This window comes from Macaca fascicularis, chromosome 6 (assembly GCF_037993035.2).
Source record: "Macaca fascicularis isolate 582-1 chromosome 6, T2T-MFA8v1.1".
Taxonomy (NCBI): domain Eukaryota; kingdom Metazoa; phylum Chordata; class Mammalia; order Primates; family Cercopithecidae; genus Macaca; species Macaca fascicularis.
This window is the reverse complement of record NC_088380.1, coordinates 77,721,841-77,748,410: the sequence shown is the minus strand read 5'-3', so window position 1 is coordinate 77,748,410 and position 26,570 is coordinate 77,721,841. Positions and strand designations below refer to the sequence as shown.

Sequence of the window (26,570 nt, the reverse complement as noted above, 5' to 3'; positions counted from 1 at the left end):
ATGAAAATGGCAATAGGATGACCCTTGACAACTTGGGGTTTAGCTCAGTGTTCTCCAAACTTACTTTTTCATGTATCTCCACCAGCAAAAATAACTTTGAGCAGGCATGCCCAGCATGGAAAATTGTATGCTTGTATTATGGCAATCCACAGATTAAATACTAGAGAGTATTAACGTATTTCTAAATATCGGCATGAAAAATAAATAAAATGTGGGTAACATGAATTCCATTGTGGAGACCCTTAGTTTAAGCTATTCATGTGCAGTTATGAGGTTCCATGACCTTCAACAATTTGTAATTTTTCAGAGGCACAAATTAAACTGCTGTAGACACCAAGCTGCTGTGCTGAGACTTGCTGGCCTGAGGAGGAGCTGTGGGACTGACCTGCTTCTGCCCCTGCATGAGGCTGTGATGCTCTTCCTTTACTTAAGGGAAATCATGAAACCTTTGTGTCTTTGTCAAAATGGATCCTCGCCCCCCCTGCCCAGAAAAAGCCACCCTCCAATATTATAGTTAGAAATATTTTTAGAAATCCAAGAGACTTAAGAAAATGAAGTTTCTTAGCCAGAAAACATTATATGTATATAATATTTAGATATAGATAATATATATCATAGATATATAAATTTATATATACTATATATATATTAATATAGATCATACATGTCATCTATCACTTACATATGTGAGATAGAAAGGGTGTATCTCCAGACGATCAAGTATTACTATTGCAATTCCCCTGTATAAAAGGGCTTAGCACATAGCAAGAGTTTAAGAAACATTTGTTGAGCCAGGTGCCTATAATCCCAGCTACTGGGGAGGCTGAGGTGGGAGGCTCACTTGAGGCCAGGTGTTTGAGACAAGCCTGAGAAATACAACAAGACTCTGTCTCTAAAAAAAAAGAAAAGAAAAATTTAATTAGCCAAGCATGTGACACACACCTGTAATCTTCGATACCTGGGAAGCTGAGGCAGGAGGATCACATAAGCCCAAGAATTTGAGGTTGCAGTGAGTTATGATTGTGCCACCATCCTCCAGCCTGGGCAACAGAGCAAGAGGACCCTGTCTCTAAACCAGCTAATGAAGCAGGTACTACTGTGACTCATTGTAGAAATTAAAAATGTACAGCACATTTATTAAATAATTTATTTAAAATATTTTATTAATACTGTATTTTAAAAAGTATTTGTTGAATGAATGAATGAATGAATGTTGTATCCAAAGACCTTTCAAGTATCATCACTGCAACTCCCCCTTATATTTCATATCTCTTTGCTGAGTCCTTGGGGATAATAGCGAGCAGAACAAACACCACCCACACCCTCAGGGAGCCTACGCCATACGTATCAATCAGCCACCACACAGGAGAGTGCAGCACACAGGATTCAAGCATGGCTCGGTGCTGGACTAGACTTGTGACTTCCCTTATCCAAGGTCTTAAAAACAAGAGACGTCTTTAAGTGCCCAGGAGAGTTTTAGTGTGACCCTGATTAAAGGAAAGAAACAGAGATCCTCTTGGTTTGTGACTTACGGCCTTATAATTCTGTTTATAAAACTCACACCCCTTTACCCAGAGTAGTGCATTTAATCTCATCCATGATCGAATTTAAGCCAACCTGAAACTTACAACTAGAATTTATCAGGAAGCAGAAACTCTCAAAAACAGCATCATCTGACTACAAAGCTAAGGACACAGGAACGATACAAAAAAAAAACCAATATGTGTTGTATTCAATAAATTACAAAACAACATTTGTGTATTTCCAATAAAATTATATATAACTTGTAATCACCAATAAAAAGCAGCTATTGGCTGGACACGTTGGCACATGCCTATAATCCCAGCACTTTGGTAGCCTGAGGCAGAAGGATCACTGAAGTCAGAAGTTCAAGTTCAGCCTGAGCAACACAGTGAGACCCCAGCTCTCAAAAGAAGATTTTATTTTTTCATTTTTAAAAAGCATCTATTGATCAGTTTAGCCTCATGTCTAGTATGGGCCTATATATAACATCTATAGCCTTGTTCCTATGCAGATTCCAAATACTTGGTATTCAGAGTCCATTTGGTCTTTAGTACTCCAAAACCTAGTACAAATGTACCACAAATGCTCTCGGTGACACTGACATTTTCAAAGATGTCAATTCATTGGTTATGTTTCCCATGTTGTCACATGTCTTCTAAGTGTTTCACAAAGTTGGCGACGTGAGCTTTCTTGTCCAGTGACCCTACCTATTTGGAAATGGGGCAGCAATGTCTCTTCCCATAGCAAGAAAACTTTCCAAGGGAAGTGGAGCCACAGCCCAGAGCAGCTGACTCAAGAGCATACCATAAAGAAACAGTCTTTTCCCCACTTGAGACAAGGCCTGTCCATTTATTGCACACCTCCTGGCACAAGTCACATAAACCAGCCCAGAGATGAGTGGCTCAGGACCTCAGGGAACCCCTTCACATCACAGCAAGGTTCAGGTAAAATGTGGGCAGGAAAACCTGCCCAGGGGAACAGACAGTATAGCATAAGGAACATTCTGAACTTGACACACACAGGGGATATCTGAATTTTCTGGTGATGACCCACCTTCAAGTGAAGAACTTCCCAACACAGTCCACTCTAGAGGCAATTCCAGATGGGTCAGAGCCAGCACGAGCTCCTCATCCAAGGCAGGCAGTGCTCCCGCCGTCAAGGCAAATGGGGTCAGCAGGGTCTGGTGGCTACAGGCTGTGAGGCGATTGGCCTGCGTCACCAGCAGACGAGCCAGCCTGCAAGCCATGTTGTCCACGTAGGTCACTGAGCCGGAGCCCATGGTCACTGGAGAGTAACCTTCTGAGCAGAGGCACACAGATACCGTCACCGTCTCCTGAAGCCCATGGCCTGGACAACAAGACAGTGAACAGTTCACCCCAAGTCTGTAGGAGATGCTCTCACAGGGGTCCAATGTGCTAGCTCTACCTCACAGCTTAAGCAGACAACACGCCCCGGGAGAACAAGGTGGAAAGGAAAGCCAGCCCATTACCCTTACACACTGCCAAGCACGTGGGCCAAACTAATGCTGACTCCATCTTCTTTCAGTAACTCCTGATTTTAAAACTTACCTTTATGAGCTCTGAGCATTTGAGCGTCTGTTCTTCTATCATTACCAAACACTGCTATTCAGCATTCCTTTAACCTTTTACTCCTACCCTGACCCCTGAATTTGTGTTTGTCTTCAAGTCCTCTGCTCTTTTCCACTCACATATTCCAAAAATATGTGACTCCTGAGTCACATATTTTTACATATTTATTTAAGCGATAAGTTTATAAGATAGCACCATACAATTACACAAGTTTGCCCTAATTTCATAGAGCTCCTTTGAATGTGAGTAAAGGTGGGTGAAGACTACCCAAGAGAAAACAAAAGGGAAAATATATATACATATCTATGTGTGTGTGTTGTTGTTCACTGCCCCCTCTTCTGATAAGTGTCTTGTCTTGTAGGTGTTCTCAATATTTCTCCTGAGAGTGTCACCAAATCCTGCTGTTTGTCCCTCCCTCCATTCTTCCTCTTCTTTGTCCCACTCTCTTATATTGCCAGAGTTGGGAAGCTCTTACCCAGGTACATTTTTATGCTGCCCTTGGCAGAATTTTCAGGAATTGATGGCACCATATCACTATGATCATGATAATCATGACTGGACAGAGAAGAGTTATTCAGCTACCACTGGTCCATAGCACCCTGTTGCCCCCAATCAAATGGCTAACAGGTACAAGTCATTCCTCCTCTGCCTTATTCTCCAAAGACTTTCCCCAGAGGCTGTGCAGCTAGGGCTTCAAGGAACAAGAGCATCCTAAGTTCACTGAAAGAGAACTAGTGTCACTTTGTCATTGACTCTTAAAAGTGGTCTCATGGTACAGGCACAGAATGCACCCACCTCCCACCAGACTACACATACCCAGTAAATATTAAATAAATCTCTCTTACACATTTTTGAAAGGTTGTCCTGGTAAAGCTGTCACCAGGAAAATTCAAGGTTCAGAAATAGAAACTGTGACCTGCCTCTAGATTCTGTTAAAATGAAGGCAAGAAACCTCACTTTTAAGTAGACCACAATATAAACAAAAGATTACATTCTCTTTCTCCTAAGGAAGGAGGAGGAGAGTCACCACCACATGCCAGTAAAGGAAAAGATTAAAAGTTTTGAAAATAAGAGTGGCACTTTAGTTATTATTTTTTCTCCTTTCTCTATAAGGGCTTGATAAAAGAGAAAACCAAGAAAAGAGGGTGAAACTAAAGGTAGGGAAAACATTAGCCAGAGCAAAAGGGCAGAGGGAAAGCAACCAACAGCCGAAGTAACTATGTGCCATGAATTAGGTTTGTTTTTGTTTTTGTTTTGAGATGGAGTCTCGCTCTGTCTCACAGGCTGGAGTGCAGTGACACGATTTCAGCTCACTGCAACCTCCGCTTCCCAGGTTCAAGCAATTCTCCTGCCTTAGTCTCCCAAGTAGCTGGGACTAAAGGCACCGGCCACCATGCCCAGCTAATCTTATATTTTTAATAGAGATGGGGTTTCCCCACGTTGGCCAGGCTGGTCTCAAACTCCTGACCTCAGGTGATCCTCCCACCTCGGCCTCCTGTAGTGCTGGGATTACAGGCGTGAGTCACCATGACTGGCCCATTAATTTGGTTTGACTGTTTCTTTGTTTGTTTTTGTTTTTTTTTTTTTTTTAATGATGAAGATTACTGGGCTAAAGAGAGAAGTGCTTAAAATTACCGATGGTCTCAGAAATTGGACAACAGATTAATTCACTGACCAAGACCAGGGAGAGCTAAGAGGTATCTGCACTTCTCTACAATTCTCACTGTGTCTGTGTTGTTTGCATATTCACTGGCTACCTTCTTTCCACGTGTAGCAGATATGTTACAGAAGCACATAGGAACATATTGCTTTAAAAATGATCTCAATCTTAACTCTAAGAAAAATTAAAGAGTCTCTTTATGATCCAAAATAAAAGGACCTGAAAGACCCACAGTTAAGAAAAACCAAATCAATAAAAAAGAATTCTAAAATGCCCTCCCTGTCCTGTAGGTAATGACATTTTAATTCTACCATTAAAGCCTGATGACCCTTAAATGCACAACCCACATACCAATAAAAATATAAAACAACTATATCAAGAAGGGCTATTAGCTCATCACAATATATGAACAGGATGCATTAATTTATCATCTATCAAGAAGACAACTAGGGAAATTACAGGTTTCAAAATGTAAGCATTTTGATAATGGGGAGAGAAAGTTCTGGAGCTGGAGATACCCCAAGGAAGATTCTGGATGGACAGGGCATCAAGGAAAGAACCCCAATGACCAAAGGGAGCAAGCAGAGGAGAGGCAGACCTGTAACTGCCAGGCTGCCCACAGAAGAATGAGGAAGAGAGAAGACAAACTTTGTCAATGTCAGTTCTGCCTGAGCCAACCCTGGCAATGGGTCTGAGGTTATAGGCGGTGATTAGGAGGTGATACTCAATAGACAGTGTTTCCTCCATTTGATTGCATCCAAAGCACACCCAACCATAAAAGTTGGGTGCAGTCAATAGGATGAGTCTGCGTGGTCTAAGTTAAGACTCCTAATTAAGCAGCAGATACAGCTGGAAGAATCTCAGATGTGAGTGTTCTTCCTAATGTACACACACACACACACACACACACACACACACACACAGAGGCACACACATTCCTGACGTTGCAGCACTGTTTTCTTTTTCTTCCTGGCTCTCTTCCTGGCCTACATCCCTAGAGGCAAGTTATTTGCAGACCAGTTTCCCAGTCACACAACAAAGAGGACACCTCACCTGGAATGCTGGACTGGAGAACGTTATCCTCGATGCGCTCTGCAATCATGACATGTCGCTGATGAGATCCGTCATAAGTAAAGTAAAACTCAGCATCTTCAGGAAGATACACATTTTTGTCAAACTTCGCATAGACCGTCATCTGCCCCTGAAAAAGGAATAAGTCGGGGCATTGTCACACTTCCTTGTCCTGGCTCTAAGAAAGCACAATACAAAGGGCCTGGGTCCATAACAGTGTCATTTGTTATATTCACTTCACGTGGTTGAGTTCAAATAGCATGAGTGCTTCCTTCCAACAACAACACATTTGACATTAGGGAAGATGCTTCCTGATGTATTAGGTATGGGTATCAGAGCTGGTTTGTTCTGTTTTTAAAGTTAAAGAAGTTCAGGGCATAGGAAAGAATTTTTCTTTCTCTAAAATGTACTAGATGTAGGAGTGTGGTACTTCATTGCCTTTTGCTTTTCAAAAATTATTTTTAGAGACAGGGTCTCACTATGTTGCCCAGGCTGGTCTCAAACTCCTCTGCACAAGCCATCCTCTCACTTCAGCCTCCCTGGTAGCTGGGACTACAAGGATGTGCCACCACACCCAGCAGTCTTTTACTCTGAATTTCTACCAGCTGAACATCATGGCTTGAGTTAATTTTTATCCTGTACCTAAAATGCCATTATTAGTACAAAAGTTCATGATAATTATTCTTATCTCTGGCCTTACCCTGTACTAGACCATAGTCAGTTGTAAGAATCTTAAATATTTACAAACATTGCCAAATAAATAGGACTACTCCCTCTCCCTTGCTATGCTATTTCCATTTGCTATTTCTCTTCTCTGAGGGGTTTCCAAGTGCTGTTTCCTCACACTTTCTCTTAAGAGCTTCTGGTTGGCACAAAGCCCTGCAAAATGCCTTGGTCTCAAGGACAGGAGCTGCCACCTCAGGTCACTGAGGCATCCTCTGAGGACTAATGGCAAAGGAAGTGGGGCAGCAGGCTGGGGCTCTTAGGTATGTTGTCATCCTGAGGCTTTACGGAGGGGCTATAGCAGCCGTGTTGCACCCAGGGGAACAGCAGCTATGGTAGGGACTGCCAGGTCATCTCCAGACCCCAGAGGCTTTGAAGGATTTGTGCTACTCCCTACCCAAAACACAAAAAGCAATACAAAGTGGGGCCTCCAGAGAGAGAGCGCATTCTGCCCAGCCTGTGGGAGTGGCGGGGAAATGGAAACCTGGAGGCGGAAAGGGTCGCCCACTTTGGAGGGCCTCCAGAGCTTGGCCCGGCGTGGAGAAGCATCTGGGCTTTTGTGTGCTTGCCCAACAAAAACAAACCTGTTCGCCAAGATATCTTTACCCTGTGATAGAGGAGAAGGTGAACAGAGAAAAGCCTACACAGACTCCTTAACATCAATTTGCCTCTGACAAATATCAGCAAGACATTTCATAGGACACTAAGAGTTAAGCCAATCAGGATCAAAAACAAAATCAGTGCAGGGTTTTCTAGTAGCCACATGGTTATTTAATCTCAATTTTTTACAATAAACAAAAAGCTATGCATTTCTAGTGGTTTGCAACCTATCACACACACAGTTATCTGAAATTATGAAATGGTATAAATACAAAGTACGGAGTTCTGAAAAGTCACTGGTTGGCAGTTTTAATTGCCCTTTTTCTGCATATGAGCATGCATGTGTATGTGCACACATAAACGTAATCAATAGAAAAGCAACATGCCAAGAAAAATCTACCATACAATAGCTTCCAAAAAAGTTCAGGAAGGAGATCTGAAAAGCAAAAAACAACAAATGTCTAACATGACTGAGAGAGGAAACTCAGACGAAATTCCATTTCCTAAAAAAGGAAGAACAGCTTGCTTTAGTCATGTTCCTGGTTGCTAAAAAGACTGTTAACTATCCACAGGCAGATCTAACCTGACCTGTTCGTGATTTTTTTAAAATAAAAAACAAATTATATAAACAGATCAAAAATTTTCACAGATCACAAGGATATCTAATCTGCATCTATTCAAAACAATGATCATATTACTATTATATTTGGTTGGGTGTTCAAGGACTACAACTTATGAGAGTTTAATTGCAACCCTGTCTAATGCAATACAGCCCTGAACATTACAGTCTTGTAATTCATCACGCCTGCCTTTCAAGAACCATGCCATGCTTTACGCTAGTAAAAGGAAAACCAAAAGTTATGTGAGTAATAAGACATGCCCATTAAGGAGATTAAAGAGAGATGCCCAGAAGTCCTAACACTCAGAAGAGATTCAGCAATAAAAAGAGTCTCTTATATGGTAACCAGAAAAACATCAGAAAGACCTGGATAAACATGCTATGGGAAAAGAGGGGGTGATACAGAAACCAACAGAGAGACCCTATTAGACAGAAATGGATGGGCAGGAGAGGAAGACAAGGAACGAAAATATGAAGATGAAATAACAAGAACATTTTCATTCAGAAAACGCAGATAAAGCTCAAAGGAGATGGATTTAGATAAAGCACTTAAGAGATCAGCAGGAAGAGCGGTCTTCTGAAAGAATATGCAAGTTGAAAGAATATGCAAGTACAGCTTAAATAGCCAACCACAGGTGGCAATTTTTTGGGTAACAGTGGGATCTTTCTAATCACTGAGGCCACTGAAAATCTGCTACTCTTCTTAAAAGGCCACCAATTTCATATATGACAAAGACAAAATTCCAATGTACAGAATTCCAGAGTACCTCTTTCAGTTCCTCATCTGGATCCAATTGCATTCTTTGTTCAGGCAATTGAAAACTAGAAACTTTCCTGAATAAATTTGTTGGCATAAATATCAGAATCACTCTGCTCCTACACAGAAGCAATAGAGATGTGTTCTCACGTTTCTATAAACTATTTCCAAAATATAAAACACTCAAATATGCCAATGAAATTTCTGGAAACAATAAGAAGCATGCTAGGCAAAATTATATCCCCAAATTAATCAACAAGTTTAGTGTACTCTAGTCAAAACCCATTTTTCAAATGAAACTCAACAAGCTTATTCTAAAGTTCATCTGGAGGAATAAATACACTAGAATTGAATTGATACTGTTGAGAGAGAATGTTTGGACTGTCAAAGCTTGCTCTACCACAAAGCAAAACATACAATAAAACCAGGGTCATTTAAACAGAGTAATAGTAGCATAGAGACAGACAAGTGCAAAGTCCGAGGCAGACACATGTACCCATGGAAATTATGCAATAATAGATAGCATTTCAAATCAGCAGAGAAAGAATGGACAATTCAATAAACGGTTTTAGAACAATAGCTATCCATTAGGAGCAAAAACATGCATTCTACCAAATGATTAAATTTCTAATTAATTCAATATCTAACAAAAAATCCATAAAAGCATAAAATTAGAAGACTGTTTAAAAGTTTTCATTATTTAATAAATAACAGCAGTTAAAGGTATTTAGATTTCATCTGCATTGATATGATCCTAAACTATCAACCTTTTTTCATTTTTCCTATTATCTTCCAGTCTTTATTCATATGCACAGGTAATTATTACACAGTTATACTCATGGCATAATACATTAATACATACTGGTGTGCTTTCTTCTCTTCTATCAAAAATATTTTTCCACGTTGTTACAATCTTTGGCACCCCTTTTAATTGTATTCCACCAAGCATTTGATGTTCTATAATTCCATGATTACTTAAATATTCATCTATTGTTCGTTAAGAGTACTTCTGACTTTTTAACATTTTAAACAACTCCTGATAAACATTTTAAGTATTTTTTATCCTTTGAGATGCTATTTTAGAATACAATTCTAGAAATGCTTCCAAAAATATGAACACGTTGTCATAAATTGCCAAACTTCTTTCCAAAAATTTTGTATCAACTTTTATCACCATATGTGCTGGTTAAGAGGATCATTTTCACCCCGACCTTGCCAAAACTATCTTTGGAATTATTTCCTGTGTTAACAGATCATAAACAGTTCCTCACTGATTTAATTCACTTTTTTCCATTGCCACTGAAATTTGTTGCCCACTTTTATAAAAGTCTATTGCAAGATAATGCAAACATTGTTAGTGGCCAAACCAAATTTCAATTTGAATAAATTTAGTCTTCCCTCTTCTGTTTCACATACGAATTCACCTATAAACTTTGCCTTTGGCAAATCAAAATTTTTAGTTTCCCAAGTGAACCAGTTGGAATCAGTGTCGGAATCATTTCCTTTCCCCGTCAAATAGTGAAGGTGTATCACCTCTTTCCCAATCATGCCCAAATAAAAAATACTCATCAGTACTCCCATAAAACCTTGGAAGGCCAAGTCACATGGAAAACAGGAATCACAAATGTAGAGCAGAAGAGCTGAATTGACTATAATCATAATAAACACAGTTCAATGTAAATGCACACAAAGAATCAGGTAAATTAAACTAACATTTTTTACCATCAAGCATCCTCTAGAGAAATTCTACTTGTAAAACTCAATAATTTTCAAAGACCAAGCCTTCTGCTGACGTGCTGTGACATCTGTGGATTTCTTCCCAGAGAACCAAAAAGGTAGCAAATGTTTTTGCCACCTTAAACTATCTCATCCAACTTTCCTATTCCTTTCCAGATGGTATTTAAAGTGGAAATGGCTGTCAACACTAGTTTGCATGTTCTAAACATTTTTTCATTAATCAATGTCTCTAATAACCTGGGTAATTGAGTGGCTGTATTAGCCTAATCACTGGGTATTCTTGTACTCATGTTTTCTCTCTCTTCCTCCCTTTCTTCCCTCTCACTATAAACAATGCATCTGTATATAATTACACTTTGTTAATAACAATGCTATTTGCTGAACAACACCTTAACTCTCTGGTTTCTTAAATATACGGCATGAGTGGGCAATGAACAAATACTGCATTTTCAAATTATGACAATGAGAAAAAAGGATACATCTTTTTACAGTGGGGTTTCTTAACCAAGGGAAGAATCTGAATACGGATTTCAGACAGTTTGAGAACCTCTGAAAATTATTAGCAAAACTGGTTTTGTGTGTGCATATATGTCCATTTTCTGAGGAAAGGTTTATGGCTTTCATCATAGTCTCAAAGGCATCTAAAGATTCAAAAAAAGTTTATGAACTCTAGCTTTTATAGTAACAGGCAAAAATGGGAAGTTAATAAATACTTTTCAATAGTAATTGTCACCTTTTTATTTGACAGGAAGACATAAACTATCTTCCAATGGATTCTAGTATTATACACAGCCTTTATATGGGATGATTAGGCAAAGAAGCATAATAAAGATAAAAATAAGTTGATAATCAATGTTTACTAATACATGCCATGAAAACCATTATCCTAAAATATAGTGCTATGTGAACTATCAAATTTGATTTGTAGTCAACATTTGAAACTTGTCTTCTTTACAATAATAAAAAAATCTATACAGAGCCTTTCCTATAGAACACAGTGCATTGAACTTTCTAAGATCCTTGAAAAGTTAAAAGAAAAGAAAAGGATGCATTGTTATTATTCCATTTTATAGGTAAGTAAATACAAATATAGGTACTACTGCTAACTAGCTCAGGATCTCAGAGCCAGATGTGTAATATTAGGTTTCTTGATTTCTGCCCCAACCTCCAAGTTAGGTTATCCTCTTTACAGTTTCTCAAGTACAATAGCATACGTGGTACCAAAGGAAGCACTGTGGGCACAAAGTATTTTATTCAAATTACTGTGTGGAGCTGAAGTACTTCTTTAAAAGAAAGTGTGGAAATGCAAATATTATTTCTTATATGTGTGTGCACATATCTACAAATACAGACATCGATATATCTATATACTTATACATATTATCTATGTGTACAGTACATCACAATTTATACAGTGCTTTCTTGTGTGTTTTCTTGTCTTATTCCCACAATAATACCTGGGAGGTATTATTATGAACCTTGTTTATTAAAGAGAACACTGAAAATACTAGATCTAGTGAGGAGCAGAGCCAGAAATCAAATCTACATCTTTCTGTGCCAGGCTCAGTACATTTTCTCCCCACCATGTTAGTGAACAAACAGCAAATGCGCAAATATTTAGTGACTTATCTACAGCTTTTCATTTAACTCAGTCTTTGCTTCATGTTCTTAATGTAGGAGTTCCCATCCTGAAATCTGCGGACAGATACGGTGAGGGGGAAATGTTCCTTAATCCTCTGGAAAATGTATGCAGCAGTTTTGGGCATTTATCTGAGGAGTCTGTCTATCAGTCACAGATTCTGAGAAGGGTACGCAAAGAACATGTGAATCAAAAAACTGAAGAACCACTGATTTGAAGCATGTTTAAAAGCATCTGACTTTTATATAATTTAAAATATCAAGATTATTCAGATGTATCGTCCCAGTCATGTAAATACAAATTGGTTAAATCCAGGGGGAAGTATCACAATGCCATTTTTTTAAAGGAAGGTTAACTAAAATAACTTAAAAGACTTATAAGACATTTTTTCAGAAATAGCCTTTAGAGTAGGCATCCATCTCCAGATAGGATAAAATAGACCACACAGGCCAACAGTCCTGCTGAAAACAACTAGGAATAACAAGGGCTGACAAATAAAAAGTCATGGAAACAATGAGGACAAAAATGTAACAAAATACCAGACAGGAGAACCACTCAGAGAAGTAATGGAAGCCAAAAGACAATTGTGTAATATTTGTAAAAGGGTGAAAGAAAATCCCATGTCTAACAAAAATATCTTTAAAAACGAAACTGAAATTAAAATGTTTAAGACAAATACTGAGAGAATTCAGTGCCAACAGACCAGCACTGAAAGAAATACTGAAGACGTTATTCAAGAAGAAATGAAATGATCTCAAACAGAAACATGGAAATGCAGGAAAGAATGAGGAATAGTGAGTAGGTAAATATGTGAATAAATATATCAAATATATAAACAATTTTACAAAATTATAAAAGCACGTATTTTGTGTAACATATAAGAAAATGTTTTACAAAATATTATAATGTCATGGAGTTTAAAATATTTGTAGAACTACAACGTGTGACAACAATAATGTAAAAGGTAGATGAAATTAAAGTATGTAGCCATATTAGGAAATTGCTGAAAAAGTACTTTTATTATATTTATAATATATCATATATATTTTGACTTGAGAGTAGCCACCAAAAGAATGCATAACTAATGAGTTATAGAGGGGAAACTTAAATAATAAGAATAGTTGATTCATCAAAAAGAAAACAAGACAGGAGAAACAAAAAACATAAAAATAAAACATGTGTGCCAAGCAGAGAGCAAATAGCTATATGTAGATATAAAGCCAACTATTTCAGCAATTATATTAAATGTAGATAGACTACTCCAAATAGTACACCAAGTCTGCCAGTATGGATTTTTTTAATCCAAAAACAGTAACAATATCTGTACACTGCCAACAAGAGATATACCTTAAAAATAACACAGCTTAAAAGTAAAATGACATCCATGCAAAACTAACCAAGGAAAAGCTAGCACAGGCAAAATAATATCAGACAAAGTAGACTTTAAAGCAACATATATTACTAGGGAAAAAGAAATTTTTCATCATAAAAAGAGTCAGTTGAATAAGATAATATTATAATATTACATCTGTATGCCCCTAATAACACATCTTTAAAAGATATAAACCAAAAGTTAACAAATCCGATAGAGTAGACAAATCCACAATCACAGTGGATAACTTTAGCCTGCCTGTTTCAACAGCTAATAGAACAAGTAAGTAAAAAATTGACAAGGATATCAAAGATCTAAATTACACAATTAAAATAACTTACCCAAAGAAATAATTAGCATAAATTAAATGCATATATTAATAATTGTAAAAGATACCCATTATTCAAACCTCTGCATTAAACACAATAATTCAAAAAATATAAACACACAGGCTGGGTGCAGTGGCTCATGCCTGTAATCCCAGCATTTTGGGAGGCCGAGGCAGGTGGATCACTTGAGGTCAGGCGTTTGAGACCAGCCTGGCCAACATGGTGAAACCCCATCTCTACTAAAAATACAAAAAAATTAGCCAGGCGTGGTGGCGCCCATCTATAATCCCAGCTACTCAGGAGGCTGAGAAAAGAGAACCGCTTGAACCCAGGAGGCAGAGGTTGCAGTGAGCCGAGATCATGCCATTGCACTCCAGCCTGGGTGACAGAGTGAGAACTCGTCTCAAAAAATAAAAAATTATATATACATACACACACACACACACACACATATATATACACACATACACACACAGACACATATATATAAATTTAAAATCTAGATGACTTTCATCCTTGATGGAATGATTCACCACTATCAAATTGAAATTGCCTTTGTTTCTGTAACACAGCAGAACTGAGTAAAAGACAATTCATAACAGAGGTCAGCAAATGACTCCAGATTCCTCACAAGACCAGAAGTAGGCTTTATAAAGCCCCTTAGCTTGTTTCCCTTTCAAACCCCTAACTTAACAGATTCCATGGAAACAGAGAACTCCTAGAAAGTGAAAACAAATATCTGGCACTTTAAGCAGCAGATCATAGCGGTAAATATACTGGCTTGGGTATAAGAAAACTTGTAATCACTCTTGCATTATTCTGATAATCCTTTAGGAATAAAGGCCCTATACTGGCCCCCAAATCATCAACTACATAAACCAAGAAGGAAGCAGTTTAACAGTTAGACACAAGTTGGGATTTTAATCAATAATCCACTAGCGTCACTGAGGGAGCAACCTGCCCTACCCTATATTGATGAAAATTTAGTAACTCCATTAAGAGTGAGTATGGTCAAGCTCTGCTTTATACCTGTCAGACACACCTGGGCCATGGAATACTTTAATACAAATATAGACAAAGCTGACAACACGTTCAGAGGAAAAGGACAAGGATGCCAAAGGGATGCAAAAAGCATGCTGTCATATGAGGAACAATTGAAGGAACTGGGACTGTTTTGCTAAAGAAGAGACGAGTCATGGGCAAACAGTCACCACTGCAAATATCTGAGGGTCTATCATGCAGACATGGGATTAGACATGTTCTGCAGGCCCCAAGGGAAGAGCACAAAACAATACAGGGAAGGACAGGGGACAGAGTTCAGCTCCACAGTGAGAGCCCTCTAAGGAACAGAGATGTCCAAAGATGACAAGGATTGCTTCAGCTTAGGAGGAACAAGCACTACTAGGAGATGGTGTGTTTTGTTTGTTTTTCTGTTTTGCTTATTTCGTCTGAGAAAGAATGAGGCTAAAGAACTTAAAGAACTATCTAATCTTCAGTGTCTAGAATCTATAATATCTGGTATATAATTCTAGATTAATTGCTTCAATATATTTTAAAATTGGGGGGGCTACATAAGCAGATTTGGATTTTGTGGGGTTTCTATTTGCTCGTTTTTTGCTTCTCCTTCTTTTTTTTTTTTTTTTTTTTTTTTTTGAGATAGGTTCTCACTGTATCACCCAGGCTGGAGTACAGTGGCATGATCATAGCTCACTGCAGCCTCAAGCAGCCTCAAATTCCCAGGCTCAAGGGATCATCCCACCTCAGTCTCCTGAGTAGCTAGGACTGCAGGCACCACCACCACACCACATCTAGTTAATTTTTTTATTATTATTTGTTTTTTTGTTTTTTTGTTTTGTTTTGTTTTTGTTTTTGTTTTTGGAGGGGAGAAACAAAGTCTCACTATGTTTCCCAGGCTGGTATTGAACTCCTGGGCCTCAAATGACCCTCCTACCTCAACCTCCCAAAGCGCTGGAATTACACACATGAGCCACCACATCCAGCCCCAGGTTTGTTTTTTATTTTTTATTTCTTTATTTCTTATTTCTTATTATTATTATTAGAGACAGGACCTTGTTCACTACCTCAAACTGGAGTGCAGTGGCATGATCTCAGCTCACCACAACCATGGCCTCCTGGGCACAAGTGATCCTCCACTTCAGTCTCCTGAGGAGCTGGAACTACAGGCACACACCACCACACCCAGCTAATTTTTTGGTAGAGACAGGGTTTTGCCTGTTGCACAGGCTGGTCCAGAACTCCTGGGCTCAAGCAATCCGCCCGCCTCAGCCTCCTGAAGTGCTAGGATTATAGGTGTGAGTCACTGTGTCCAGCCCCAGCTTTGTTTTTTAATTTCTCCCTTATATTTTTGCTTTGGTTTGTTTTTCTAGTTCCTTGGATTTATGTGTAGTTTATTTTTATTCTCTGTATTAACGGTTTTCAAACAGATCGGGGGAACCCTAAGTTGTAATGGGAGGATGTTGGGAGTTCGTAAACATTCCATTTAAATTTCATTTGGGAAATACGTTTCCAATTGATATTAAATCTAAAAGGATTGTCATCCACTTAAATTTATTATTTACCAAATTTTAAGACACTGGAGAGGACCTGAAGTGCCAGGTTGTCATTTTTCCACTGAATTGACAAATGCAATAAACTTAAAGAACACATTTATAATAATAAAGTTTTATCAAGCTTACATATTGTTCCTCATAATACTTGTTTGGATAAAAAAAAAAAAAAAAGGTTTCCTTTTATCTAATAAGAAAAGATCTCTAAAGCCCCTCTAAGGACTATAGGATACCCTCTGTTGTCTTATGGGAAGACAACTAAGTTCTGTTAGTGACCAAAGTCACTAATGATCTAAGAAAATATTCCTCTAAGCCCTTTTTATGGTTCATGTCCCAAACAAGCTTTACATTTGCATCACAGTAAAGACTACAATTTATCAACTTCAAATTCAGCTTGAACCCATGCAGACGGTAACATCACATGGTTATTATTTAGCACTTGAGGTCTACAGATTTATAATCAAGTGCTGTCTAAAGGTTATTGTGGGCCAACTAACAGCACTGAACATCCCAAACGAAAATGAAGACTATCAGGAATACAAACAACCCAAGTCTCCATGGATTGATTACCCCTGGGCATAACCTGATCATAACTATCCATTCTTATTTCATGATAGACCACCAAGTCTTTGTGTTCCACAGGAAGTCCTCTCCTTTGTACAAAGGGATAAAAGCTGGGGACAGTTCCCCTTGTCCCTCTCATCTGGCCAGCACCTGTGCGAGAACATTCCTCCCACCCTCTATCCTCAGTGCAGTACACACGCATGTGCACACATAACAGCAGGCCACTCTTAAATAAGAGTGCTAAACATATACACCATGGAATACTATGCAGCCATAAAAAAGGATGAGTTCGTGTCCTTCATAGGGACATGGATGAAGCTGGAAACCATCATTCTCAGCAAACTATCTCAAGAACAAAAAACCAAATACTACATGTTCTCACTCATAGATGGGAATTGAACAATGGGAACACTTGGACACAGGAAGGGGAACATCACACACTGGGGCCTGTTGTAGGGTGGGGGGAGTGGGGAGGGATAGCATTAGGGGAAATACCTAATGTAAATGATGAGTTAATGGGTGCAGCACACCAACATGGAACATGTATACATATGTAACAAATCTGCACGTTGTAACACATGTACCCTAGAACTTAAAGTATAATAAAAAATAAAAATAAATAAACTTGTAGTTCTGTCAGAAAAAAAAAAAAAAAAAAAAAAAAAAGAGTGCTAAATACTCTGCCAAGTAATGCTCATTGCAAGATACTGGGAATCCTCAGTAAGAAAAGCAGAGATTCAGAAATTACAAAAAACTAGCCGGGCGAGATGGCAGGCGCCTGTAGTCCCAGCTACTCGGGAGGCTGAGGCAGGAGAATGGCGTAAACCCCGGAGGCGGAGCTTGCAGTGAGCTGAGATCCGGCCACTGCACTCCAGGGCGACAGAGCGAGACTCCGTCTCAAAAAAAAAAAAAAAAAATGTACAATTTAGAGATCTGAAAGAAACCTTAGAGCTCATCGGGACCAAACCCCTTACATTACAGGAAACTGAAGACCCATAACCTTGATCTAGGTTCTATCACACAGCTAACCTTGGACCAGAAATCCCTGGTGGTCACCTTCCATCCAATACCTTTCCCACTCCCCCAAGCTACTAGTGGGGAAGAGCAACAGTCTGACCCCCAAATGAATCCTATTCCTCCCCCAGGGACTGGGAAGAGCCTTTATGGAAAGAAGTCAGGATTAGAATCAATGAACTCTCCCTGAAGTTCCTCAGCGCCCACTTCACAGCATCCCCAGCCTCCCTTGTCGTGTCTCTTCTCTTCTGGGCTCCCGTCACCTTTGTTAAACTATAGAGCACTTTCAGGTCCTGTTGCTCTTCTCCTCAAATCGAAGCAAAAGCAGGAAAAAAGCCAGCCCAGTCACAGCATGGAAAACTTGAAGCCCCAGTGGAAACTAGAGAAGCAGGGCACATGGAAGGAGCAGCTAGCAGTCAGTCAGCCCCGGCTCCAAGAGCCTACAGAAGAGGGGAAAGAAGGACACAAGGGGCTGGGCACGGTGGCTCATGCCTGTAATCCCAACATTTTGGGAGATCGACACAGGCAGATCACCTGAGGTCAGCAGTTCAAGACCAGCCTGGCCAACATGGTGACTCCCCTTCTCTACTAAAAAATACAAAAAAAAAATAGCTGGACGTGGTGGCGGGCACCTGTAATCCCAACTACTTGGGAGGCTGAGGCAGAAAAATCACTTGAACCTGGGAGGCAGAGGTTTCAGTGAGCCGAGATCGCACCATTGCACTCCAGGCTGGGCAACAAGAGCAAAACTCCATCTCAAAAAAGCAAAGCAAAGCAAGGAAAAAAGGAAAAAAAGGAAAAAAGGAAAGGAAGGGAAAGGAAAAGGAAGAGGGCTCGGTGGGGAGAGAAACAAAAACAATGGCAGTGGGCTGCGGAGTGAGACGGGGCAAGCAGAGAAAGCTGGGAAAACAAAGCAACATGGAGCTTAGTCGAAATAGGAAAAGCATGAGAAAGATGGAAAATAAATAGACAAATAAAAATGAGCAGGAGAGAGAAAGCTTCATCCCACCAGGAATGGCAATCTGAAAACACGTTTGTAAAAAGGAGGGGAGAGGGAGGCAGAAAAGGATCTAAACTTTGGTGCTGACAAGGAACACTGCATCTAATCCAGATCAAGAGCTGAGGGCCAAAAAGCACCTTGGATGTGTCTCTTTGAAACACATCATAAAGTGGGGGTGGGAGGTTTCACACTACTCACATCCTGCTAATGGCACATCCCCATTCTGGGGAACCCATCTTTCCATACAACCCTGCAGGGAGAAAGGAGAGCATACTTGGGGACTCCTTTCTCATTCCCATCCACTTTAGGCAGAAGCAGCCATGGCTTTAAAAGGAAGGAGCTCATTTTTCCGGCCTTATCCTTTCTTTCCCCTCACTGTTTCTTTCTCCCTCTTCTACCTCCCTCCCTCCCTCCCCTCACCAACTTTCAATGGTCCCATACAATTCGACATTGTTTACAAACCTTACCATGGCAGACATTTTACTGTCATCAAACTCCTACCATACAGATGTTACTGAAGCTATCTCAGGTATAAAGGGACATCAGGCACTGTATTAACTCACGTTAAATATTAAATTTCTCATTTTCTAAGAGAAAGCGTTAATGAAAAAACAGTAGTATTTACCAGTTTATTAATGTGGTTGCTTGGGAACACATAAGGATAAAAATGGCCATGATAGGACCCTTTGTGTTTTAATTAACAGTACTGTGCGTTTGAATGTACCAAGCACCATTCTAAGTGAATTATCTCATTAATTGCTTACAATTGGCCTATGAGGTAGAAACCATCATCCTCATTTTATAGATGAGGAAACAGAGGCTTTGAGAGGTAAATGCCCTGATTATACAGTGATCTGGAGGGTCAGGAAGAACCAGGAGTCGAGCCCATGCTTCCCTCTTAACTCCCGTCAAGCCCTGCCGCTGTGGTCAGTGCTGCATCCCCCACAGCAAAGCCTCTGCAGAAAACAAGAGACAGCCCAGTGCATTGATTGATTCCGTGACCATCTGCTCACACCTAACTCTACAGTGAAGTCTTAAGAAGTTACACATGAGTATCCATTGAGTGCTTTGAAGAAATGGCCACGTTCAAGGACTGTGAATATTATGACCTCTTTTAGATTATTTTCTCTTCTTCCTTCATTCAACAAATACCTGATGTGTGCCAGGCACTGCGTTAGGTACAGATGGTATGAAGATGATGAGACCTATCCTTTCTTTCCTTCATGGAGTTCACAGCCTAGTAGGAAGAGAAGAGGTTAAACAAACACAAGTGAGCACAAGGATCTCTGTATGAATGGGAGAAGGAGTAACAGTTCAGGAAAGGCATCTCTGAACATGGAGAGGACCCTGTGAATGGAAGGGAATTCCAAATAAAGGCACGAAGACCAGTGAGAGAATGGCTCATTTGGAGAATGACAGTTAATTATCGCCAGGCTGTGATTCCTGAAGTAGAAGGTAGGACAGAAGGGGAAGCTGGACATGAAGGCAGAGGCCAGCGCATGGAGGGCTTGGAACACAAAGAGTTCCTGGAAGAGTTTTAAGCAGGGGAGTAACACCATCAGATTTGCATTTTACAAAGACCAGTCTAGGAGACAGAGGCAGTTATGCCAGGAAGGCTGCTATCGAGATCGGCTTTCCTTGAGGTACAGTCTCTTTCTCAGTACCCTGCTGCTCTGGAATTTTTAAGAGTACCAAAAATAACCTAGAGATTAGAAAAACATGGGTCTGGCTCAACGACTGAACATGCAGACCAGAGATACTGGTCTGGATCTCCACTCACCTCCTGAAGCTCTAGTGAAAAGTGTAAGGCCTCTAAGATTCAATTAGACCTGGACTCCAATCCTGGCTGCCTCTGCTACCAAACTGTAAAACGGGAATAAAAACAGTGCTTGCCTATCTCAGAGAATTCTTAACATTGCTAAATGAAATAAAATATATCGACGCTTGCACAGCACTTCTGACACTTAATAAGTGCTTAATAAATTAATAAATTAGCCAGCTACTCGGAGATTACTAAAATCAATATCACTCTTATTATTCAGTATTGTTCACTGAAGAAACATCTATTGAATATCTAATGAGTGCCAGGCAGTTTCCTCAACTTTCTCAAAACAGCACAGTGAGGTCGGCAGCACAGCATGAGTACTCTCATTTTGCAGAAGAGGATATTTTGTTCAGAAGGCTACATTATTTGACCAAAGTTACAATGACCCTCCTCAAGTTCTCCCAGCTGGCAACAGGATTCAGAGAAATAAAACAGAAGGTGTAGTAAGCACTCATTTGAAAGAGTTCATTTTATAAATAAAAGCCTTCTCTACTTCAAAATAGTCTTCCCTCTACACTGCAAAAATACAACTTAAAAAAAAGAAAAAGATAAAACAGAGGTATTTTTATCCTGAAGACAGTTCACTCTAATTTGGCAAAGTAATATCAGTTCTTGCATTCTTCTGGAACTGGATGCTACCTACCATCTGTTTAGAAGATCAACAGAGCACTCATTTTCCAGGATCTTAATCTACCTCAGTTGTGTATCTGATTTTTTTCTGGGATATAAAGTGGTACAAGCACTAGCTTATGAGTGCACAGAGAAATATTACCTGTGCTATATGCTAACTCGTCACTTTGTCTATCCTTTACGTGGCCTTCCAAGGACACAGGATCATCTTCCTTCCTCTTTAATGCACAAATTCTATCAGCACATTTGCCTAGAAGTATGTCCTGCTCCTCTGTCTTCCCAAAGACCCTGAAGTGAAATCCCCAGGATTTCATACCTTTCATTACCAGTGAGCATGCTGCTCTGGCCCTTCTGCTCATCCCAATCTCAGCTATCCTGAAAGGCCCCACTCTTCTGGGCATGCCCATGATGTCCCTCTGAATTTCAGGCCATCTCATCCCAACCTATCTCATAGTATTTAACTGTCCCTCCCTATTCTTCTCTTTTCTCTCTGCCAACACTATGGGCCTTCATTTTACCAATTTATGTTCCTTCCATCTTTTTTTTAACCCTCTTACAGCGCTTAGATCCATGTCCCTACCCAAATCTCATGTTCAATTATAATCTCCAGGGTTGGAAGTGGGCCCTGGTGGGAGGTGATTGGATCACGGAGGTAGATCCTTCACCAATGGTTTAGTGCCATCCCTTTGGTGCTGTTCTTGTGATAGCAAGTTCTTGCAAAATCTTGTTGTTTAAAAGTGTGTAGCGGGTCCCCCTTTGCTCTATTGTTCCTGCTCTGGCCATATGACTCTGTGCTCCCCCTTGGGCTTCTGCCATGATTGTAAGTTTTCTGAGGCCTCCCCAGAAGCCAAGCAAATGCCAGCACCATGCTTCCTATACAGCTTACAGAACTGTGAGCCAATTATACCTCTTTTCTTTATAAATTAGCCACTCTCAGGTATTTCTTTTTCATGCTTCATCTCATTTCTTATTTTCAAGAAAAATCTGATTTTTCTTGCCTTAATGAATTATTGCTGTAATAGTTGTCAAATGATGATTTTCTAGTTCCATCATTCCTTTTAAATTATTTTTTCTTTCAATAGTTTTCAGGGTACAGGTGGGTTTTAGTTACATGGATAAGTTCTTTAGTGGTGATTTCTGAGATTTTAGTGTAATCGGTCTTAGATATTTCTTGATAGCAATGCAAGAATGTACTAATAGACCCTCCCACATAATGAAGGCCAGAGAGCATCATGGTTAAGTGAGGTAGCCCTGGAACTGGAGTCAGATGGCCTGGATCCCAAGCCTGACTCTACCACTTATCACTGTTTAGCTTTAAACAACTGGCTTAATTTCTGTACCTTAATTTCCTTTCCTCATCTGAAAATGGAATTAAATATAATCCTTTAGATTTTAGTGACAGTCAAATGTAATAATGAATGCCTCTGCCTGGCATGGAGTAAGACCCCACTATGTGTTCAGTCTTTTTATTTTTCATTGTTAAACTACCCCAATTTCTTTTAGGAATAATGCAGGATATACAAAGGCATAAAAATGACACAATGGACTTTGGGGACTCTGGGGAAAGGGTGAGAGGGGGTGAGAGATAAAAGAATACACATTGGGTACAGTGTACACTTCTTGGGTGATGGGTGCACAAAATCTCAGAAATCACCACTAAATAACTTATTCATGTAACTAAACACCACCTATTCCCCCAAAACCTATTGAAGTAAAAAATTTTTTAAAAAATAAAAATGAATAAAGCAGGATATAAAGTAATTATTTCCTCTCAAATTTCCCTCAAATATTCTTACGCACAAAAAGGACTCAAAGTTAATTAACTAGAATGGAAGAACATATTTGTAAACCAAAAGAATCTTTTCCTACTGTTTGTGTGTTTCCACTATACTTTCATATACCACTTTTTTCTTAATAAAAGTGAAATATAGCTTTATACATTAATTCATCAAACATATATTAAGCCCTTACTAAACTATATTCAAAACACTGTTCAAGTAACAAGGGATGCAACAATAAACTGAGCAAATCCCTGTTCTCATGATCTAAAGCCTTCTGTTGGAAAGATTGAGTAAATAAGAAAATATCAGATAAGTACTATACAGAGAATTAAAAATAGGAGAATAACACTCAATATTTACCAAAAGGAACTAAAAATTTAATCCACACAAAAGCCTACACATGGATATTTACAGCAGCTCTATTCAAAATTGCCAAAACTTGGAAACAACCAAGATGTCTTTCAGTAGGCAAATGATAAATAAATTGTGGTACATCCAGTTGATGGTATTAGCATTAGCATTTAGCATTAAAAAGAAATTAGCTATCAAGTCATGAAAAGACATGAAGGAACCTTAAATGCGTGTCACTGAGTGAAAAAAAAAAAGCTGATCTGAACAAGTTACATACTACATGATGCCAACTCTATGACATTCTGGAAAGGGCAAAACAATGGAGATGGTTAAAAGCCTAGTGGTTGCCAAGGGTTGGCAGGCAGGGGAGGGATGAATAGGCAGAGCACAGAGGATTCTCAGGGCAGTGAAAACACCCTGTGTAATACTATAAAGGTGGATACACATCATTATACATTTGTGCAAACCCACAGAATATGCAACATCAGGAGCGAACCCTAATGTAAACTACGGATTTTGGGTAATGATGATGTGTCAATGTTGGTTCATCAATTGTTTAAAAAAAAAATAAAAAAAATTCACTACATTGTGATATTCCTGGTGGGGGATGTGGATAATGGGGGAAGCTATGCTGGCCACACACATACAGCCCTCTCCCTCTCAATCTCAACAATTTTACCGCAAATGTAGTGCTAGATGTACTGCTACAAGTGTCCCTTAATTCAGAAATGAGAGGAGCTAGGAGAAAATAGTTTCATCGATAAATAACTGTTTACATAATAAAGAAAAACTGTATCATTTTAAATGCCATTTCTAATAATTTAGGATATTTCTGACACTGTAGATTATATTAATAATATGCTGTCTACTCTGGGCCCCTTGAAATCACCCAAAATCCCAGCACACATAAAGAATACAAAAAGTTTTCCAGAGACACATGACTTTATAATTTACCTATCAGAAAGGAAAGCAATTCTCATTCCATGACCACCCTATCCCTTCAAAACCAACAATTAAAAGAGAAGTTTGCTGGCCACACAGGAATTATGGGGCTTCCCTGGAAGTACATTATCACACAGTAACTTGTCAAATATCCTGATGACTATGCCACAGTATCCCAATTTTTTCCCTAAAACCAAATGGCCACTATGTATTACACAAGACCCCTTCTCTCAGAACAAATTCTTTAATAGCCAAGCAAACGCATGCTTCCAAAACTTATGATGATTTGAGCTTTTAAAGATATTTGCCTAAGGCCAGACGCGGTGGCTCATGCCTGTAATCCAAGCACTTTGGGAGGCCGAGGCACGCAGATCACGAGGTCAGGAGATCGAGACCATCCTGGCAAACACAGTGAAACCCCGTCTCTACTAAAAATACAAAAAAAATTAGCCGGGTGTAGTGGCGGGCTCCTGTAGTCCCAGCTACTCACTACTGGAGAGGCTAAGGCAGGAGAATGGTGTGAACCCGGGAGGCGGAGCTTGCAGTGAGCCAAGATCGCACTACTGCACTCTAGCCTGGGTGACAGAGCAAGACTCCGTCTCAAAAAAAAAAAGAAAAGAAATCCTTAAGTTATAGTAACCCCTTAAGTTATCTCATTCCTAACAAGATAGACACAGACCTACATTTGTTTTTTTAACTGGTTATACCCTCCTTCCAAACTATACAACTCCAAACCTTTTGACCACATAAGGAAAGCACACGTAACTCCCAAGTCAATAAAAACATCTTCCCAACAATCACAGAAATTAAAGCATTCCCATTGAAGTCCAATATGCTAAATTAGGTTGCGCACAGTTACTAAAAATGGATTATTCTTGTCACAGAGAACATCAAGAGCTTTCTACTTTTCTACATAAGAGATTACAGGGTTTTTTTAGCCTAAAGGCAGAGAAGAGGAAAAAATTACAGAATTTCATCTGATCATTGCAAAAAAAAAATCTAGCTCAGTACATACTGTCCTAAAGACATCTAAGATGTTAATTTTCAACTGTTTGAATAAAGACTCAACACAGAGCAAGTAAAAAACCAAAAGATTCTAAATTCTAAATTTAATTCTAAACAGCTACTTAATTTTTAGAATAAATTCAAGAATAAATTTTTCACTTTCAAATCTAAAATTTCCAACCATTAAAAATATCAACCTTCAAAACAATTCCAACCTGTCCAACATGGCAAAACCCTGTCTCTACAAAAATATACAAAAATTAGTCAGCCATGGTGGCACACACCTCCTGTAGTTCCAACTACTCAGGGACCTGAGGTACAAGGATCACTGGAGCCCAGGAAGGCCGAGGCTGCAGGAGCTGTGATCTTGAGCTCTACTGCACTTAATCCTGGGCAACAGACGAAACCCTGACCAAAAAAAAAAAAATTCCTCCTCCTGGTGGATAGTTTGAACCTATATTGATTCTAGGTTGCATACATGATCAAGTCAGCAGTCTACTGAAATATATTTTCCTTTGTTTTGCTTTAAAGGTACCTACTGAGGCAAAGTAACACTGGAATCCAACAAGATAAGTAGGACATCCCTACCTATCTAACCACCTACACGGCAATTGTCAGTCATTCTCCTAGCCTTGCTAGCACCTCTTCACAGGGGAAGAAGCATTTTTACCCCCAACTACTGCTCTGTGGGTCACAGACATACACAACATATCTGACTGGGAGAGTTTACTATTTAAAAAACTCTACATTTGAGGATAAGTTGAGTAGACTTCATTAAATTCATTTTATAAACTTATAAACAGAACTATAAGCTATAAACTTAACCATAAACTATAAGTAATATGCTTGTTAATGCTTTACATTTAAACTGAACCTTAGAAAAAACTATTTTTAGATCAGAATTAGATGGCGATATATGCATTGAATAACTCTGGAAACCACTATTTGGCAATACATTTAAATCTCACAACACTGCAAGCTAGGTTTTGTTATTCCCACCTTATAAATGGGAAAGTGAGATAGTACAAATTGGAAGGTCACAGCTGGGACACAAATTCAGGTCTATCTACTATCTACTCCTTGCTCTTATTTCAAGATTAAAACAATAGTGTGTAACTGGTTCACAGGTATTTAAAGGCACCAAAAAGACAAACTCCTAACTTGTGAAGTTCTACTCTCTAACACTAACAAAAATAGTCTATACAATTTGAGTAAAATTAGCTACTTACTACACATCTTGAGGAAAGAAAAGTATCTGCCTCCATAATATC

At 39.2% G+C, this 26,570-nt stretch overlaps 1 protein-coding gene across 3 annotated transcripts in view; it reads right to left on the bottom strand.

Moving 5' to 3' along the window:
• Positions 1 to 26,570, bottom strand: part of ARHGEF28 (Rho guanine nucleotide exchange factor 28) — a 311,888-nt gene that overhangs the window by 179,493 nt on the left and 105,825 nt on the right. For 2 of the 3 annotated variants that reach the window (XM_015451604.4, XM_005557142.5), the window contains exons 3-4: positions 5,827 to 5,974; positions 2,578 to 2,871 (exon numbers count right to left, since the gene is read on the bottom strand). In XM_015451604.4, coding sequence (XP_015307090.3) covers positions 2,578 to 2,871; positions 5,827 to 5,974 — 442 coding nt within the window. The remainder of the gene's footprint in view (positions 1 to 2,577; positions 2,872 to 5,826; positions 5,975 to 26,570) is intronic. The other variant, XM_005557143.5, reaches the window with a different exon arrangement.